At 42.7% G+C, this 21,037-nt stretch overlaps 1 protein-coding gene across 1 annotated transcript; it reads left to right on the top strand.

Moving 5' to 3' along the window:
* Positions 1-2,329: 2,329 nt before the first annotated feature.
* Positions 2,330-20,632, top strand: cyp26c1 (cytochrome P450, family 26, subfamily C, polypeptide 1). Its single transcript, XM_075485494.1, is given in 8 exon segments — positions 2,330-2,488; positions 3,273-3,607; positions 6,478-6,702; positions 6,933-7,107; positions 7,110-7,207; positions 7,692-7,850; positions 13,130-13,516; positions 18,355-20,632. Coding segments are annotated over 7 exon segments (1,590 nt in total). The 5' UTR covers positions 2,330-2,488; positions 3,273-3,400; the 3' UTR covers positions 18,694-20,632.
* The last annotated feature ends 405 nt before the right edge of the window (positions 20,633-21,037 follow it).

Below are 21,037 nucleotides of genomic sequence, written 5' to 3'. Positions count from 1 at the left end.
CAGATGCATCTCTCAGCTCCTGTGTCAGGTCTTTGCTGGATTTTTTCCTCTTTCTTAAGGACATCACTTTCAGATCCTATTCATCTGCTGTAGATAGTTCTTTAGGCCCGACACTTCTTCTTTTGTCCTCCACTTGTCCAGTTTCCTCAAATGTTTTAAGGACACACTGCACACCATGCTGAGATATGCCAAGTTTTCAGCTAACAGCTCTTTGGGAATCACCTTGTTGCTGCAGAAATCCTGTTTTCTGTCTGTTTTTCACACATGCAGCTAAAGAAATGGGAACAAATGATGTGTCTCTGTGACAGGCTGCTGGGAACAAAGTGCCTAAAGATCCAGTTTAAAATGGCTTCTTTGCTAAGTTGTCTGTTCTGTGTGGACACAACACTGGTTCATCCCTTGAGTTAGGAGCCTTTTTCCTGCCTGAATGGTTCATAGCTCAGAGTTAAGTGGCTTAACAAAGAAAAACTGGACTGAAGATGATTGAAAAGCAGAAAAATGTACAAAGAAACAACTTTAAAAGACGAGGAACTATTTATCAAGACACAACACAAAACAAGTTGCAGTTAAAATCACACTTAGCTTTCAAAAAGCTATTTCTGAGTTTATATTTTATTTTTTAGAACATCTACAGTGTTATTGTCGTTCTTTCCCCTGAGAATCATTACAAAAATAAAAGCTTTGAATAATTTATTAATTAACAGGGTGACTGAGTGACTCTTAAAATCAGAATTAATAAAGAAAACACGTTTTATATGAAGTTATTTTAATTTATGCTCCGCAGCTGAACTGCAGGAATGAACTGAATTTAAAACTAAAAGGAATAAAATCATTTTCTGCTAATGATAAAAAAATCAGACCAATAATATAGGCCTAATTACACGAAAAAGACATGAAGATATTTAATTTAGTAGTGTGAATTAAAGCCGCGTTTTGAAAGAAGATTAATTTAGATGCAACCTGAGATTTGAGCGTTTTGGGGATTTCCCAGCAGCCTCGGAGAGAATCACGTGGATCCTTTTAATTAGCGCGTTCACACACGAAGATAGAAAAGAAAGACCCAGTCGAAAATGTTTAAAAGAGCAAAAACACTCTTGATTTAAGCTAATAATTAAAATGAATTATCAGCGTTATATCCGACAGCAGTCCTGGAATGTAAAAGTGTTCAAATTGTTTTAAACCCGGTGGTTTTCAGAGGTCAAATCACAGCGTTATTTTCCGCTTTAGTTGTTTAAAAGGAAACTTTTTCTTTCTTTTAAACATGTTGACTTCAGATTTAATGTGCAGCGGAAACAAAAAGAAAAGGAATTCAAAAATAGATCTATTATTATTATTATTATTATTATTATTATTATTATTATTACTGAATAAATGTCGGGCCTCAGTATCACTGCAGGCTGAACTCACATGAGAAGAAATGTTTAAGTGAAAGTGAGTCAGGGTTCGAACCAACACACAGATGTGTGAGGGAAAACCTTCAGAAAACTCAGAAAACTCACCGTTAATTCACACAAACTGAGAGCAAACTCTGCAGTGTGAGAAAAATAAATCAAAGGATAAAAACACGGACTGACTTTTGTCTCAGTTTGAAGTCGTAGCGCGCGCGGTGCCACGCGGTCCCTCCACAGAACACGCATTAGATCCACGGATGGCATTTACGCGCGTTCCAACCCAACTTTAGATCTAAATCTGGCGGCGCAGGTTTGGCTCATCATTGGATAAAAGCTTTTTAAAGGGTTAAAATATTAAGATCCGATTCATTGGTCATGCATACATGCATACACACGAAATTTGTCCTCCGCTTTTAACCCATCCAGGTTAAAATATCAAATATTTGCTCATTTTTCCGCTAAAAAGCTGCAGTCTGGATTCATTTTAAATAAAAAACTACATTCAAAAGTCACATAAAAAAACGTACAACTGTTGATTCGATATATTTTAATTGTATTGTTGAACATCTCCATTTTTCCACGTTTCCAGGGTGAACGGAACTTGATTTATAATCAGAACTGAAGGTGAAATCGGTCTAACTGGAAGCGCTTCTCCCCGGCGCAGAGCGCCCGGATGCGGAGAACTGAAGCTGCAGCTTGAACTCTTAAACCTGAGCCAAACTCCCAGCCGATTGGTTACCTGAGTTTTCGCAGCTTCTCTCTTTGGTTTCCTACACACACGCGCGCGCGCGCGCACGGCCCCTCTCCCTCTCCTGGTGTCTCCCTCGGTGCGCACCGCTCTGATCTCCAAACGTTTTCTTTTTTTCCACTTCTGTCCTCACTCCGCTCCGCGCTCTGAATGAACGAGCCTTGTTAACATATTCAGACCAACGTCACCCGCTGAAGGTGGATCATGTCGCGCTGCCCTTTCTATAAAACCCCCTGCAGCTCCCTTTCTGTGAAGGAATAGTCACCGGTTTGGCACAGAAGGCGGAAAAAAGGAACTTTCCTCACAGCCAAACGGATTTCTGACACCGCTGAGGAGAAGCTGGTCGCAGGTAGGCGAACTCTCCTGATTTAAGCTGCAGATTCTGCTTTTCATTCCCAGCTGGGGGAATAAATGACTAATCTGCTCAACTTTCTGCACTCATCTGCTCCCAAGTCGCTTCCTTCCATCTCTGATAATCTGCTCCGTACTCCAGTCTACTGTATTCAAATCCCTCTTTCTTCTTTTGGCTCCTTCTTTAAAAAAAAAAAAAAAAAAAAAACGATTTATTGCTATTGCTCTATAAAGCCGGGGCCGCCCGGGGGGTGGCAGAGCCCCCTGAACTGTACCTATAAAGGCGCAGAACCTAATAGACAAGCCGGCGCATGCAAACCTGTAAAACTATTTGGAATACTTGACAGCTTCTCCTGATTTTCGGAGGAGCTGCGACAGCAGAATGAAAGGGAGTTTCCTCCCAGAGGAGAAGCATGTTTCTCCTGGTCACCGGAGTGAAACAAATGTGTGCAGGCGCATCCATCCGGTCTGATGGCTGTTTTATTCCCTTTAAAAGGCGCGTCCGCCTGCGCAAACACTCACAAATCCGTTGATGGCGTGATTTTAAACTATAAGAAACATATTCTTCTATTTGTTGGATTTGAGTTGAACATTTATTGGACAAAATTCCATGCTGTGCAGCATCCCCCGCGTGCGTGAATCAGGTGGCTGGGATCAGTCCATTTGCTCCACTTAAATACACATTCTATCTTTTCTGATTTGGTCCTCTCGCGTTTTCCTGCTCCAGGAAAAGTTTGAGCTTCTCACACTGAGCAAACACGCCTTCTTTCTACTTGTTCTAGATTTAACAAGACACAAGGAGAAAGCAGGGGAAAAGGAGGAGAAGAAATTCGGACGGGAGAATCTTCGCGCTCCGCCGGCCACGGACACGGTTTCACGCGCACAGACGCAGGTGGATGCTGGGAAGGAGATGTTCCACCTGGCTCAGTTCGGGGTGCTGTCGGCCTTGGCCACGGCGCTCACATCGGTGCTGACGGCGCTGCTGCTGCTGGCGTTGACCCGTCAGCTGTGGAGCCTCCGCTGGAGCCTGACCCGGGACAGGGAGAGCAGCCTGCCGCTGCCCAAGGGCTCCATGGGCTGGCCGCTGGTCGGGGAGACCTTCCACTGGCTGTTCCAGGTGCGTGTTTGGCTTTATTTTCTTTTTACAAGCGTTCCTAAATGCTGGTGACTCCCCGCGCGTCTGTGTGTTTGGTTTGTTTTACAGTAGATCCTCACTTCTGTTGAGCCAGAATGGATATAAAATGAGGGATTTTAAACCGTGCAGCGCTGCAGGGGGGTTCAGACATGACCAAATATTGATAATGTATCTGGAATCTTCCAGCAGCTCGCGCGGATTCTTGTTCAGACTGAGTTCTGTTGTTAATGCGACGTGTGCGGACTTGATGCTCGGTGAGTTAATTCCTTCTTGGGGCGCAAAAACAGACGTTTTCTGTTCAATTCTTCCTCCTCTTTCTCCCTCCCTCCCTCGGCGAGGAATGCGCGCCCTCATCCCTTAAACTCTTTCCCTCCAACCGTCCATCCTTTCCCTCCGAGCACAGACAGAAAACCTGGAATGGGATTTGATTGTCGCCGATATGAAAAAAATGTTCTCCTGAACAAAAGTCTCATTTGAGCTGCGCAGCACCGACCTGTTTCTGCATAGATTTGTATTGTTAAAGTGGGGAAGAACTTGCTGCTATAACAGGCCAAACTTATTAGAGTAAAGTCCTGGTTCAGCCCTCATTTCTTTGCTTTATTTGGCCCCAAGCAGCCAGAATTGCTTGTAATCTTTTAAAGTGGTCTTGATCAATAGTTCTCCAGCTTTCTGAAAGTCTTTCAAAGGTTTTTCTTTGGATATTATCTTGTTTTCGTAGCTTTTATTGATTCACATAAAGATTTGAATAAGAAAATGTAAATGTAAACTTTTAGAAATAATAAAAAAAAAATAAAGATGCACTCACTTAAGGTCGTTTTTGCCTGTTAAAAAAAATCTCATGAAACTGGACAAGTGGAGGACAGAATTTACACATCTGTCCCAACTTTTTTTTTTTTTAGATAAGATTGAAACAAGCAAAAGCCGACAATCTGTGAGAGTAATTACTGAGGTATAAAACAATTGGAACAAGAAATCCGGCATACAGTAACTGTACAAAACTCCAGATCCAGCTCTCCTTTCTTCCTGTTTCCTTCCAAGCAGCCAGACTTTCTGTAACCTTTAAAGTGTCCTGATAGTTCTTCAGCTTCCTGAAGGTCTTTCAGAGTTTCTCTTTGGACATTTTTCTGCTTTTTCACTCATCTTCAGTCCAGTTTTTCTTTGTTAAGCCACTTAACTCTGAGCTATGAACCATTCAGGCAGGAAAAAGGCTCCTAACTCAAGGGATGAACCAGTGTTGTGTCCACACAGAACAGACAACTTAGCAAAGAAGCCATTTTAAACTGGATCTTTAGGCACTTTGTTCCCAGCAGCCTGTCACAGAGACACATCATTTGTTCCCATTTCTTTAGGCTGCATCTGTGAAAAACAGCTTCATAGTTTCAACTTTGTTGAACATTTACGTTAAAACTGCTTTCAGTTACCAAAAGAGTCAAATTAATATATGAAATTCAGTTTAAAAAAAAATCCTAATTCCAAATAATGAATGTTATCACGTCTAAAAGAAAAAAAGCAGGTAAAAAAACAGACAATAAGAATTATATGTTATTCAACATCAAGAAAAGTAAATAAGATTCAATTTAAAGCTTAAAAAAGGAAGATAAGATATAATCTAATGGACTAATTATGGAACAATGACTATAAATTAAATGAATAAACTGTTTTATGCCACCAGAAATGATTAATCTAGAAGCTCTTGTGGGTTTTAGACTGGAATTAAGATTTGTTCCATTTCTTTAGCTGCATCTGTGAAAAACAGCAAAGATAACACAGTCTGACAGACAGAAAACAGGATTTCTGCAGCAACAAGGTGATTCCCAAAGAGCTGTTAGCTGAAAACTTGGCATATCTCAGCATGGTGTGCAGTGTGTCCTTAAAACATTGAGGAAACTGGACAAGTGGAGGACAAAAAGAAGAAGTGTCAGGCCTAAAGAACTATCTCCAGCAGATGAACAGGATCTGAAAGTGATGTCCTTAAGAAAGAGGAAAAAATCCAGCAAAGACCTGACACAGGAGCTGAGAGATGCATCTGGACCTTCAGCTGATCCATCTGCTGTTGGCCCAAGCCTCATCAGAATTGGGCTCCATGGAAGGGTGGCTGTCAAGAAGCCGTTCTTAAGGAAGGGAAACAGGGAGAAAAGGCTGAGCTGTGCCAAAGGACACAAGAAGTGGACTGAAAATCAGTGGCAGCAGGTCTGATGGAGGGATGAATCCTCCCCAGAGCCCGGAGCTCAACATTACTGAAGCAGTGTGGGATCATGTTGGCAGAGAACGCAACAAAAGGTAGCCCACATCCAAAGAAGAGCTTTGGGATCAAGACTTTTCCACTTAACCGTCCTTTTTTGCATAAAAACCCAAATCATTCCTATTAATCAACTCAAATCAATAACAAACACAGCTTTTAACTGGTATCTTTCTTCTTTCAAACTTTTGAATCACAAATACGTTCATTAAACAAGATGTTTATCAGTTTGAAATAGTTTGATATTATCCTGTTTTGTTGCTTTTATTGATTAGCTTTAAGATTTGAATATGAAAATGTAAATGTAAACTTTTAGGCATAAAAAAAAAAAACTTCCACTAATATGCAAAAAAATGTATATATAAAGATGCACTCACTTAAGGTCGTCTCCACCTGTTAAAGAATAAAATCTCATGAAACTGGACAAGTGGAGGACAGAATTTACCCATCTGTCCTGACTTTTTTTTAGATAAGATTGAAACAAGCAAAAGCCGACAATCTGTGAGAGTAATTACCGAGGTATAAAAGAATTGGAACAAGAAATCCGGCATACAGTAATAGCACAAAACTCCAGATCTAGCTCTCCTGACAGAATTCCTTTTTCCCTCTGCAGGGTTCAAACTTCCACATCTCGCGCAGAGAACGCCACGGCAATGTGTTTAAGACCCACCTCCTGGGGAAGCCCGTCGTCCGGGTGACGGGTGCGGACAACATCCGTAAGATCCTGCTGGGGGAGCACAGCCTGGTGTGCACGCAGTGGCCCCAGAGCACCCGCATCATCCTGGGGCCCAACACCCTGGTCAATTCCATCGGAGACCTCCACAAGAAGAAGAGAAAGGTGAGGAGGTGGTGCTGAGGTGCGTTTATGGCTCTCTGCACAGAGTTGGAGCCCAGCGTTGCTTTCCTTTTACTCTATCCTGCTGTAATCTACGAGACCCCCACCATCCCCACCCCCCCCCCCCCCCCCCCCCCCCCCCCCCCCCACACACACTCAGAGGTATTGATTGCCATGTGCCAGGTCATAACTTTTTACGACTCCTCTCTCTTTGTGTCCTCAACTCTTTCAAGATCCTGGCCAAAGTGTTTAGCCGGGGGGCTCTGGAGTTCTACCTGCCCCGGCTGCAGGACGTCATCAAGTCTGAAGTCGCCAAGTGGTGCTCCGCGCCGGGCGCTATCGACGTGTACAGCGCCGCCAAGTCCTTGACGTTCCGCATCGCTGTCAAGGTCCTGCTGGGTTTGCAGCTGGAGAAGAGCGGATAGTTTATCTGACCAAGATCTTCGAGCAGCTGATGAACAACCTCTTCTCGCTGCCCATAGATGCTCCACTCAGCGGCCTGAGAAAGGTAGGTCGACCAGCTTTTATAGACAAGCCAGTACACTTTCAGAAATAGGGGCACAGTACGAGTCCTTTTTGTCCCCTGAGGTACAATCTATACTAATGTACCCCCTAGGGTTAATTATTGGACCAAAAGGTACATATATGTTCCTTTTTGAGGGTCCAAAGGGTACATATATGTACATTTTTTTCTACATGCTGGGGTACAATAGACAGTCTGTGTTAAGCTACTTCAGTATAAGGGTACAAAATTGCTCTTGTACAAAGATTGGTTTCTCTAAGGTACAAACCACAAGGGTACAAAACTATACCTTCCGAGGGCACTGCCCCAGTGACAAGCCATCGTACCCCTAAAGGTACAATTCTGTACTTTATTTTCTGAGAGTGTATTTCACCCGTTTTGGATCCTAGGATCAGTTTCTGCTCTAATAACACAGCAGAACAAGCTGACTTCTGGGTCTATTCTCACACAAATTCCTTCCTCCCTGCAGGGGATAAAAGCCAGAGAAATCCTGCATGCCAACATGGAGAAAATCATCGAGGAGAAGATGGAGCGGCAGCACGCGGAGAGCGAACATTACGATGCCTTTGACTACATGCTGTCCAGCGCCAAGGAAGTCGGGCATCAGCTCAGCATCCAGGAGCTTAAGGTAGGAGCCGTGATGTCAGAAATGCAGGGAAGGCAGAGCGAGCCTCACATGCCGAGTTACGACACATGCAACAACAAAACCTAGAGTTGGATTCAGGCCTAATTTAACCCACGGTTGAGTTCAGACCTAATTTAACCCGCGGTTGAGTTCAGACCTAATTTAACCCGCGGTTGAGTTCAGGCCTAATTTAATCCGCGGTTGAGTTCAGGCCTAATTTAACCCGCGGTTGAGTTTAAGCCTAATTTAACCCGTGGTTGATTTCAGGCCTAAGTTAACCTGCGGTTGAGTTCAGGCCTAATTTAACCCGCGGTTGAGTTCAAGCCTAATTTAACCCACCGTTGAGTTCAAGCCTAATTTAACCCGCGGTTGAGTTTAAGCCTAATTTAACCCACGGTTGAGTTTAAGCCTAATTTAACCCGCGGTTGAGTTCAGGACTAATTTAACCCACGGTTGAGTTTAAGCCTAATTTAACCCGCGGTTGAGTTTAAGCCTAATTCAACCCACGGTTGAGTTCAGGCCTAATTTAACCCGCGGTTGAGTTCAGGCCTAATTTAACCCGCGGTTGATTTCAGGCCTAATTTAATCCGCGGTTGAGTTTAAGCCTAATTTAACCCGCGGTTGAGTTCAGGCCTAATTTAACCCGCGGTTGAGTTTAAGCCTAATTTAACCCGTGGTTGATTTCAGGCCTAAGTTAACCTGCGGTTGAGTTCAGGCCTAATTTAACCCGCGGTTGAGTTCAAGCCTAATTTAACCCACCGTTGAGTTCAAGCCTAATTTAACCCGCGGTTGAGTTTAAGCCTAATTTAACCCACGGTTGAGTTTAAGCCTAATTTAACCCGCGGTTGAGTTCAGGACTAATTTAACCCACGGTTGAGTTTAAGCCTAATTTAACCCGCGGTTGAGTTTAAGCCTAATTTAACCCGCGGTTGAGTTCAGGCCTAATTTAACCCGCGGTTGAGTTCAGGCCTAATTTAACCCGCGGTTGATTTCAGGCCCAATTTAATCCGCGATTGAGTTTAAGCCTAATTTAACCCGCGGTTGAGTTTAAGCCTAATTTAACCCGCTGTGCAGTTCAGGCCCAATTTAACCCGCTGTTGAGTTCAGGCCTAATTTAACCCGCGGTTGATTTCAGGCCCAATTTAACCCGCGGTTGAGTTTAAGCCTAATTTAACCCGCGGTTGAGTTCAGCCCTAATTTAACCCACGGTTGAGTTCAGGCCTAATTTAACCCGCGGTTGAGTTCAGGCCTAATTTAAACCGCGGTTGAGTTTAAGCCTAATTTAACCCGCGGTTGATTTCAGGCCTAAGTTAACCTGCGGTTGAGTTCAGGCCTAATTTAACCCGCGGTTGAGTTCAAGCCTAATTTAACCCACCGTTGAGTTCAAGCCTAATTTAACCCGCGGTTGAGTTTAAGCCTAATTTAACCCACGGTTGAGTTTAAGCCTAATTTAACCCGCGGTTGAGTTCAGGCCCAATTTAACCCACGGTTGAGTTTAAGCCTAATTTAACCCACGGTTGAGTTCAGGGCTAATTTAACCCATGGTTGAGTTCAGGCCTAATTTAACCCGCGGTTGAGTTTAAGCCTAATTTAACCCGCGGTTGATTTCAGGCCTAAGTTAACCTGCGGTTGAGTTCAGGCCTAATTTAACCCGCGGTTGAGTTCAAGCCTAATTTAACCCACCGTTGAGTTCAAGCCTAATTTAACCCGCGGTTGAGTTTAAGCCTAATTTAACCCACGGTTGAGTTTAAGCCTAATTTAACCCGCGGTTGAGTTCAGGACTAATTTAACCCACTGTTGAGTTTAAGCCTAATTTAACCCGCGGTTGAGTTTAAGCCTAATTCAACCCACGGTTGAGTTCAGGCCTAATTTAACCCGCGGTTGAGTTCAGGCCTAATTTAACCCGCGGTTGATTTCAGGCCTAATTTAATCCGCGGTTGAGTTTAAGCCTAATTTAACCCGCGGTTGAGTTTAAGCCTAATTTAACCCGCTGTGCAGTTCAGGCCTAATTTAACCCGCTGTTGAGTTCAGGCCTAATTTAACCCGCGGTTGATTTCAGGCCCAATTTAACCCGCGGTTGAGTTTAAGCCTAATTTAACCCGCGGTTGAGTTCAGCCCTAATTTAACCCACGGTTGAGTTCAGGCCTAATTTAACCCGCGGTTGAGTTCAGGCCTAATTTAAACCGCGGTTGAGTTTAAGCCTAATTTAACCCGCGGTTGATTTCAGGCCTAAGTTAACCTGCGGTTGAGTTCAGGCCTAATTTAACCCGCGGTTGAGTTCAAGCCTAATTTAACCCACCGTTGAGTTCAAGCCTAATTTAACCCGCGGTTGAGTTTAAGCCTAATTTAACCCACGGTTGAGTTTAAGCCTAATTTAACCCGCGGTTGAGTTCAGGGCTAATTTAACCCACGGTTGAGTTCAGGCCTAATTTAACCCGCGGTTGAGTTCAGGCCTAATTTAACCCGCGGTTGAGTTCAGGCCTAATTTAACCCGCGGTTGATTTCAGGCCCAATTTAACCTGCGGTTGAGTTTAAGCCTAATTTAACCCGCTGTGCAGTTCAGGCCTAATTTAACCCGCTGTTGAGTTCAGGCCTAATTTAACCCGCGGTTGATTTCAGGCCCAATTTAACCCGCGGTTGAGTTCAGGCCCAATTTAACCCACGGTTGAGTTCAGGCCTAATTTAACCCACGGTTGAGTTCAGGCCTAATTTAACCCACGGTTGAGTTCAGGTCTAATTTAACCCGCGGTTGAGTTTAAGCCTAATTTAACCCACGGTTGAGTTTAAGCCTAATTTAACCTACGGTTGAGTTCAGGCCTAATTTAACCCGCGGTTGAGTTTAAGCCTAATTTAACCCGCGGTTGAGTTCAGGGCTAATTTAACCCACGGTTGAGTTCAGGCCTAATTTAACCCGCGGTTGAGTTCAGGCCTAATTTAACCCGCGGTTGATTTCAGGCCCAATTTAACCCGCGGTTGAGTTTAAGCCTAATTTAACCCGCTGTGCAGTTCAGGCCTAATTTAACCCGCTGTTGAGTTTAAGCCTTATTTAACCCGCGGTTGAGTTCAGGCCCAATTTAACCCATGGTTGAGTTCAGATCTAATTTAACCCACGGTTGAGTTTAAGCCTAATTTAACCCGCGGTTGAGTTCAGGCCTAATTTAACCCACGGTTGAGTTCAGGCCTAATTTAACCCGCGGTTGAGTTCAGGCCTAATTTGACCCGCGGTTGAGTTTAAGCCTAATTTAACCCGCGGTTGATTTCAGGCCTAAGTTAACCTGCGGTTGAGTTCAGGCCTAATTAATCCGCGGTTGAGTTCAAGCATAATTTAACCCACCGTTGAGTTCAAGCCTAATTTAACCCGCGGTTGAGTTTAAGCCTAATTTAACCCACGGTTGAGTTTAAGCCTAATTTAACCCGCTGTGCAGTTCAGACCTAATTTAACCCACGGTTGAGTTCAGGCCCAATTTAACCCACGGTTGAGTTCAGGCCTAATTTAACTCACGGTTGAGTTTAAGCCTAATTTAACCCGCGGTTGAGTTCAGGCCCAATTTAACCCACGGTTGAGTTCAGGCCCAATTTAACCCACGGTTGAGTTCAAGCCTAATTTAACCCGCGGTTGAGTTTAAGCCTAATTTAACCCACGGTTGAGTTTAAGCCTAATTTAACCTGCGGTTGAGTTCAGGCCCAATTTAACCCACGGTTGTGTTCAGGCCTAATTTAACCCACGGTTGAGTTTAAGCCTAATTGAACCCGCGGTTGAGTTCAGGCCTAATTTAACCCACGGTTGAGTTCAGGCCTAATTTAACCCGCGGTTGAGTTTAAGCCTAATTTAACCCGCGGTTGATTTCAGGCCTAAGTTAACCTGCGGTTGAGTTCAGGCCTAATTTAACCCGCGGTTGAGTTCAAGCCTAATTTAACCCACCGTTGAGTTCAAGCCTAATTTAACTTGTCATGTCCGGGCAGAAGACCTAAAAAACAAGATAATTATCATCTTTACACGTTTATCCTGTTCTGTGCAGATATTACAAAGCACATGGGATTAAAGCAAAGCTTCATTGAGCTGTTTAGCAAAGGTTTGTCAGATGAGGCGATTATCTGGATGATGTTACCTGATCCCATGTGATCATTGTGGAAATGCATTACAGGTCTATGCCAAGAGAAAATGTTTGTCTTCATAACTTTAATGTTCAGATAAAGATAACACACTCTCAGAAAGTAAAGTACAGAATTGTACCTTTAGGGGTACGATGGCTTGTCACTGGGGCAGTACCCTCGGAAGGTATAGTTTTGTACCCTTGTGGTTTGTACCTTAGAAAGACCAATCTTGTACCTCTGGTGGCAATTTTGTACCCTTATACTGAAGTAGCCTAACACAGACTGTTTATTGTACCTCAGCATGTAGGAAAAAAAGGTACATATATGTACATTTTACCACTTGAGGACATATACACTGGAAAAAATGCCCCTCCAAAAATAAGTAAAAAAACAACAAATACAAGACGTTTTTGCTTGAAATAAGCAAAACAAATCTGCCAATGGAACTAGTGAAGATCGGCTTGTCAAGATTTTTTCAAATAAAATGTGACATTTAGGACTTTTGAGTTAAAAGTGATCTTGAAATTAGCTAAAATAACTCTTGAAATGAAAAAAAAAAGCTTGTTTTATGTGATATATGAATCAAAACAAGATGTTTTCATGATTTTTTCACTTAACAAGATATTCAAGATGTATTGTATTAAAACAAGTCCCTATATCTGGCTGAAATGGTACTTGTGGGACGCGGTACGTGGGAAGCTGTGGCCTAGTGGTTAGGGAGGCGGACTTAAGATCAGGGGGTTGTAAGTTCAAGTCCCACCATTACCTCTCCCTACACCTCTATTCATGGCTGAAGTGCCCTTGAGCAAGGCACCTAATCCCACATTGCTCCAGGGCCTGTAACCAATACCCTGTATCTAAATAGATGTAAGTTGCTTTGGATAAAAAGCGTCAGCTAAGTGTAGTGTAATGTAATGTAATGTACTTGTTAGGCAATTGTGTCTTATATCAAGTGTAATGAGATACTCAATGAGAAAAATATACTTGGTAAGATTTAGATTTTTTTCAGTATATGTACCTTTTTGAGGGTCCAAAAGGAACATATAGGTACCTTTAGGTCCAATAATTAACCCTTGGGGGTACATTAGTATAGATTGTATCTCAGGGGACAAAAAAGGACTCGTACTGTACCCCTATTTCTTAGAGTGCAGGATGTGAAATCATTTATCCACCTTTTGATGTTTCAGGAGACAGCAGTGGAGCTGATCTTTGCCGCTCACTCCACCACAGCCAGCGCCTCCACATCCCTGGTTCTGCAGCTCCTTCGCCACCCGGCGGTGGTGGAGAGGGCCCGGGTGGAGCTGGAGGCCGAGGGCCTCGACCTCGAATCGAACCACGGTCGCGGCCGGCCTTGCATCGCCTCCGAAAAGGAGCAGGAGACGACCTGCCTGCTGACCGGCGAGCCTCAGAGCGCAGACGAGGGTTTTCCACGCTCGCAGTCCCACGTCCCACACCTGAGCCTGGACAAGCTGAGCAAGCTGCGCTACGTCGACTGCGTCATCAAAGAGGTGCTGCGCGTCCTTCCACCAGTGTCCGGCGGCTACCGCACGGCCCTGCAGACGTTCGAGCTCGATGTAAGTTCAAGTCTCCTTTTTTTCTTGTACACTTTGGGAAATAGTTTTAAATATTTGCATCAGCCACAAAAGGAATTCACATGAATTCTCTTTCTATGTGGGGTAGGTGCCACGCTTAAGAAAGACGAGCAGCAGCTGGAACATTTAGAGTTCAGCAGAGCTGCCGTCACTAAACTCAAACAGGCCGAGGTGCTCCACACAGGCTGCATTATTACAGTAAAGTAAATATTAATACAGCCAAATGTCCAAAAATGTATTATGTCAGATAGCTAAACACGTCAGAAACTGGGACTGAAAATCAACCCGTTAACACATTAATGTGTCACTTAAATAATTCCCAGACCGTCGCTCTGCTCTAATAAAATCCTGATTTTATAACCGCAGCCTCAGAATCACCGTTAAAGTGACTTAAAGACGACGTCTGTGACTGTCTTTTCAAACAGTCGACCGCCTTGTGGCGTTACTTCCTTCATTCCCTTCCCATGCCCGCATTCTCAGATTTTGACTGAACTCGAACTGCAGCTCGACTCCTTTGTGCCGAGTGATCGTCAGCCATGTTTTTTCTTTAGAAACAGAACTTATCAACCTGTGTTTCCCACTGAGTTAAAACAACGAGTGGTTCTGTGTGTTAAAAGCATCCATGTGATTAATTGATCGATATCTTTTTTAAGAATTCGCCAAACTAAAAACCACTGCCTATTGACCGTACTCATTTCAGTGCAGGGAGTCATTCAAAAGTAACAGACCACGGAGAATCACTCATGAATGAGGGAGTGTGCGAGTTAATTTATTCCATTTCAAGATGAGTCGACATCATAGAGAGCCTAATACCAAACTAAATCTTGCTTTTATCCATTTGTCGTGAAGCATGCCTGGCTGCACTTTAATGGTCAAAAGCATGCTCATGTAGGATTAGCCTGGCCTTTGCTGGGCAACAGCCCTCACACGGCCTTCTTTCTTGTCCTTAAATCACCCTTCTTGCCCTCAATTTGCCCCCAATTTTCTGCCTTTTTTGCAAACGGACAAGGGAAGTTCAAAGAGATCGCAGAAGACTTAACAAAATACTATTGTAGTGGGCACAATGTCATCTATATGCCGATTTATCACGCTATAAATCCCCACAGCTGAAAAGTTGTCGCGGTATTGAACATGTCATTAGGTCGTCTCATTCAGCCGAATCCTAAACCTGCAGAAATAACTGGGATTAGGTCACAAAGAAGTCCGGATTAATGAATAAAAGCGGGAAACGAGAAGTGAAAACAAAATGAAGATGTTTTTCTAAGAGATGCAGCTTTTAAAGTGAAGCCAGAACTTTAAAAAAATCCAACATTAGACGATTAAAGAAAGCTTTTTTTCTCCTCCGTTTGCTTCTATAATGGAATGATGTGAAGCTTTCCAACCCTGCATTTAACTGGAAATGATTCAAAGTAGAGCTGGGTGAGTTAACTCGTTATTATCGTATTAACTCGTTAATTATTTAACGTCGATAAATATTTTATCGCGCATTAACGCATGTTTTAGTATTTTTATTTATTTAAAAAAAATAATAAATGAATTTAAATTTTTTTTACTTTTTTGGGGGGGCTTTTGTGCCTTTAATGGATAGGAAAGTTCATAGAAACAGGAAGCAGGGCACAGAGAGAGGGGGAACAACACACAGCACAGGGCCATCCGATACGGGACTCCAACCGGGGCCAGCTGAACGCTACGGACCACCCCTGTTTTATTATATATTTTTATTATTGTAAAAGTCTGCTGCTCACAGGCTTTTATTATTGTAAAAGTCTGTTGCTCACAGGCTTTTATTTTGTAAAGGTCTGTTGCTCACAGGCTTTTATTTTGTAAAAGTCTGTTGCTGTCTGCTGCAGAACCGGAAAAGAAAGTAATCTGCGGATCCACCAAACATGGAGAAGGGTACGGAACTTTTACTCGGCCATTTTCATTTTAAAGTTCTTCCAGACGGCGGAGTCGACAGAACCAAAGTCATCTGTAAACACTGCCAAGTTGAATTGTCTTCTCAGCGTAGTAGTTCCAGTCTAAAATATCACTTAAAGGCAAAACACACAACTGATAGCAGCAAGTCATTCAAGGAAACAGACAGTGGAGCGAGGCTTCTACATAAAAACTACAGAAAGATGCTGATGTTAAAAGTGTGTTTGCACAACAAATGTTATGGCACTTTCATTCATATGGCAGCACATTTAAAATAAAACTAAATGCTAAAAGCTATACACTACTTTTGGATTCATTTTTAGGGATTTTGCGTACAAATGTGATTAATCAGGGAAATCATGTGATTAATTAGATTAAACATATTAATCGTTGCCCAGCCCTAATTAAAAGACAAGATATCAAACATTAAAAAGATCATTTGTTTCCTTTCCTTTTTTAATTTAACGGCAGCCACGTTGATATTCACAGTCAAAGTGTGAAAGGGAAGAGTGATGTCAGAATATTTGCCGCTTTACTCAGTATTCGGTGGGATTTCTGCTTCTCCGCAGCTCATTACAGCCTCTTTTGTCACTTTTAATTTCATGAAGCTCCTGATGCTTTCAGCGGATCGCGGATCTGACCCGTTTAGCAGCCGGTCTGCTGTAATAAGTGCAGAATAAGTGTTATGTGTTATGGCTCAAATGCACAAAACCTTCCATGAAAGATATATCTAGATGGCAGCATATGATGCTCCAAAAACACGCGTCTATCAGTGACCATCTGTGTCACCATGGTGATGCTTGCCCGTGTCATCTGAGGAAGATCATCAGTGATGCCGGCTTAGAGCTGTGGATGGATGCAGTGTCCATGATTTCCAAACAAAACCTCCAATCCTGATTGGTCAGACAACAGGACAGTTTCCACTTGCCCTCATTCTTCATCTTAATTTAGCTCCCTTTTCTTTTTGCACAGCAGAGTCTTAACTTCAGTTTGTTGGTGCCGTGATGCTCGAGGGCCTGAACATCACCGACATTCAACACTAGCCTCCAACATCGTCCTTATATGTAGTAATTTGGCTCTTTTGATGATATAATGATCCACAGTGACGGAATCCACAAATGTGCTGCAGTTTTACATTTGGAAACATTTTTTAAGTGACCAAACTTTTAGCCGAAGTTTTCCCCCAGCTTCACCTGTGAAAAACTACCTGTGGATACTCCACGTTGGTGCTTTGCAGAGTTCTACACGCCGTAGCATTTTGCTGCTACTTGGGGGCTATTCTCAAAAGTGGAACAATCTGAAGTGTCGGCTCCTCTTGGTTGTGTTGGTGCTGTTGTTGGTCCTGTAGCTTTGCTCCGTGGAGGAAAGACAAAAGATCTGCTTGTTTTTTTCCGTGGAATGAAACTAAATTGTTCATTTATGGTGAAAATTGTGTGGCACAGATGTAGGGCTGAGCAATTTTATCGATACTGCGATATATATCGATATTTCGTTTCCCGGTAATGTATCGTTTATAAAAAAAAAATTATTAAATTTTTTTTTAAAGCAAACTTTATTGAAAAGTCAGACGTTACAATTAGTGAAAACACAGAGCATTAAGGTAATACAATACAATGCCAGGGGGTCACATTATAGTGATAAATTAATGAATAAAATGTTGTATAAAGTACACAGCTCTCACGTTTGTGTTCGTTTGTTTAGTTTCTGTTGTCCTTCCGGTTCAAAGGTCGAACCACCGGTCCAATCAGAGACGATTCATGTCAAATCAAACTGGCTGTGTTCCAAACCACATACTACATACTACATACTTCCATACTACATACTCATCAATCAGACAGTATGCAGAGCGTTTACCCACAATGCATTTCGCTCCTGCCCAAGCCGAAATCAGCCGGCCTGAAGCTGATTTCGCTTAAGCTCTAAAATCTGTAAACTTTAGCAACATTTGAAACATTTTCAGGTGAGAAAGTAGTCGTTTAGATCCCCTACGTGTTGAAAATCTGACAAAATACCGGCTATTTACAATTTTGTTCCCACGAATTCGGCGCTACTAAAGCTAGCCGCAGTGCACAACGCACTTCCGGTTATTTTCACAAAGTAAAATACCCGTTGCCTTTTATCACAGGGAAAGCCATTACGATACATTTGGGGCTTTTGTTTTGAAAACAGGAAGTGAACCTACCCTTGTTGTAGCTAGCTTGAAACTGCCGTTTTGACAGGAAATGACGATCGGCGACGTCACGTTACGTTGCATCTTGGGTAGTTTGAGTATGAGTAGTAACCTCATGATGCATACCCAACATTTCGGAGAATCTAGTATGCATCCGGGAACTTCTCGCTTACTCAAACTCGCATACTAACTCAAAAAGTTAGTAGGAGTAGTATGAGTAGTATGAGTAGTATGAATAGTATGCGGTTTCGAACACAGCCATAGTCCCTTTTTTCCCCCCAGAAAATGATATAAGTGTATTGAATCGTATCGTGAGATTAGTGTATCGCTACAGCCCTACACAGCTGGTGTCTGAGCGTTTCACCATGTTTCTTCATACTTTGTTGTTCTTTACAAGCTCTTCACAGGCTCCCCCACTTGGTCCAAGCTAACAAACAACTAACAAACATTCAGCTATCGTACAACGTTAGCTAAACAATCCTTTTTGGGGGATTTTTCACGTCTGTTAACTGAACCTTTAACTTCTTTGGGGTGCTCGTTTTATACCCAGTCTTGTTACTGACCTGCTGCCAATAAAAGTCATTGGATCTTGAAAAAAGATTGTAAAATTTAATCACATTTTTTTTATTGAATTAGATTCATTGTTTTCGGACTGTTTCCAATAAATTGTTAGATTTAAGTGATTTTTGCATTAAATATTCTTTGGAATGACGATGAATTTCCCTTCTTTTTGCAGGGCTATCAGATCCCTAAAGGCTGGAGTGTAATGTACAGCATCCGGGACACCCATGAGACTGCGGCGGTTTTCCAAAGCCCAGAACTGTTCGACCCCGACCGATTCGGCCCGGAGCGGGACGAGAGCCGGTTATCTCGGTTCAGCTATGTGCCGTTCGGCGGCGGTGTCCGGAGCTGCGTGGGGAAAGAACTGGCTCAGATCATCCTTAAAACTCTAGCAGTGGAACTGATTGGAACCTGCAAATGGACCCTGGCCACGGAGAACTTTCCGAAGATGCAAACCGTGCCCATAGTGCACCCCGTAAACGGACTGCATGTGAGCTTCTCTTACTCGCATTAGGCTGAAGAAAGACTGACAGACTCTCCAGAGAAGCTCACCCAGGAGGCCGGTTAAGCTTCTGGAAACTCTCCAGTGAAAGAGATAAGAAGACTTCACCACATCAGTTCAGGCTACTTTTCATCTCCACACACATGAAGAGGTTTACTTTGCTCGCCTGCACCACTTCCTCATTTCTTTTGTGGTCACATTGAAACCATGTTCTAGCACAACTACATATTTGACTATATTTGCTATCTTTATTTCCCTGTTTTCATTCTTTAAATGCATTTTATTCCTGCATTCATGTGTAATAAAACTGCAGCGCCTGCTGAACGGACACATCAGCAGAGCTTTGCAAAGAGGTGCAGCTGTTCAGGGACTTTAGAATTCACACCTTTTAGTATTCTGCTGCCTCGCTGTCATCTCTAAATCCATTTTAAGTTAGCAAACTGGGATTAGGACTAAGGCTGTGTTCGAAACCGCATACTTCTCCTACTACTCCTACTAACTTTTTGAGTTAGTAAGCGAGTTTGAGTAAGCAAGAAGTTCCCGGATGCATACTAGATTCTCCGAAATGTTGGTTATGCATCATGAGGTTACTACTCATACTCAAACTACCCAAGATGCAACGTAACGTGACGTCACCGATGGTCATTTCCTGTCAAAACGGCAGTTTCAAGCTAGCTACAACGAGGGTAGGTTCACTTCCTGTTTTCAAAACAAAAACACCGATTGTATCGTAATGGCTTTCCCTATGATAAAAGGCAACGGGTATTTTATTTTGTGAAAATAACCGGAAGTGCGTTGCTCGCTGCGGCTATCTTTAGTAGCGCCGAATTCGTGGGAACAAAAATGTAAACAGCCGGTATTTTGTCAGATTTTCAACACGTTGGGGATCTAAACGACTACTTTCTCGCCTGAAAATGTTTCAAATGTTGCTAAAGTTTACAGAGTTTAGAGCCTAAGGGAAATCAGCTTCAGGCCGGCTGATTTCGGCTCAGGCAGGAGCGAAATGCATTGTGGGTAAACGCTCTGCATACTGTCTGATTGATGAGTATGTAGTATGTAGTATGGAAGTATGCAGTATGTAGTATGTAGGATGCGGTTTCGAACACAGCCCAAGTCTTTCCAACCACCCCCCAGTCGTGTTAGCTCCGATCTTCTGGCTCAGACAAAGCTTCAAGTTCAGGACAAATATGCAATAGTTCTGCTGCTTTTAGCAGCTTTCATCTCACGCTGAATAAGCAGGATGTGAGTCCTTAACTGTATTATTTCTGTTAAAGTCTGAGATCCACAGGCAGATTTAAGCTCAATGAAACATTCAGCTGATTTTAAACCGACCCTGGGCTCCTCTGTTCTTCAGCCCTGCAGTCTGCTTGGTTTTCCAGTTCCACAGAAGTACTGCTTTAAAATAACTAAAGCTTTTATCTAACACAAATCCAGGCTGAAGAGTATTTCCCACCACTGAGACTGGACTGTGCAGCCGTGATGTTTAACTGTGGAAACTCCCACTTTTCATCCTACAATCTGAAACTACCCGAGTTCAAAATACTGTACATTCAAAATGTTCCTTCTCTTTTCTTTTTTTATATATAAATGTTATATAGATTCTTATCAGTGCTATATGTGTGTATCAAATGAAGTAGCATCATGAATAAGCTGTATTTAAAGTGCAGATGCATCACATCTGCTGCTCCTTTACTTTAACAGTTTATAGAGACACTAATCTGTGATGTTAAGACTTTTCCTCTGTTAGAACATAGAAATCTTGGTAAAGTAAAGTTATTGATGTTATTCCGGTCTAATTCCAGGACTGTTTTCTCGTTGGCCTTAAAGCCTAATAGATGCGCTGTGAAATCTGACATACGGATGGATTTATGGAAGGAGATAGCACTTTCTCTGCTTTAAGGAGTCTGTATATATTTGTCCTGTTTATGCATTAAGATGTAGCTGATGTACAGTTGGATTTAAGAGTAAATTAGTTTGTCATTTTACGAGTTTGTTTCACTTCCGGTCTGTTGGAGTTGCTTCACTCGCAACTCGATCCACTTTCACGTGTCTTTGGTTAACATTGACGGCAGGTTGCATCCATTGATGTGTTGTTGTGTTAATAGGATGTACAGATATATCATGAAGCCAGAGTAGGTTATAAGGGGCTGTATTCTATATTCATATAGAAGCTATTTGTACAAATATTGCACTTGTTGGGTGGTTGAACAAACTTCATCCCTTGTTACCTTGGGGAAATAGGTGTGGACACCTCCAAAATCTGCTCAAGCTACAGTTATATCATGAATATGGGCAGAAAGTGCAGACTCAGCTTCATTTTGTCTGCACCTAAACTAGAGAAGGAGTTCAGGAAATG

This window comes from Odontesthes bonariensis, chromosome 2 (genome assembly GCF_027942865.1).
Source record: "Odontesthes bonariensis isolate fOdoBon6 chromosome 2, fOdoBon6.hap1, whole genome shotgun sequence".
Lineage (NCBI taxonomy): Eukaryota > Metazoa > Chordata > Actinopteri > Atheriniformes > Atherinopsidae > Odontesthes > Odontesthes bonariensis.
This window is presented reverse-complemented; position numbering and strand designations above follow the sequence as displayed.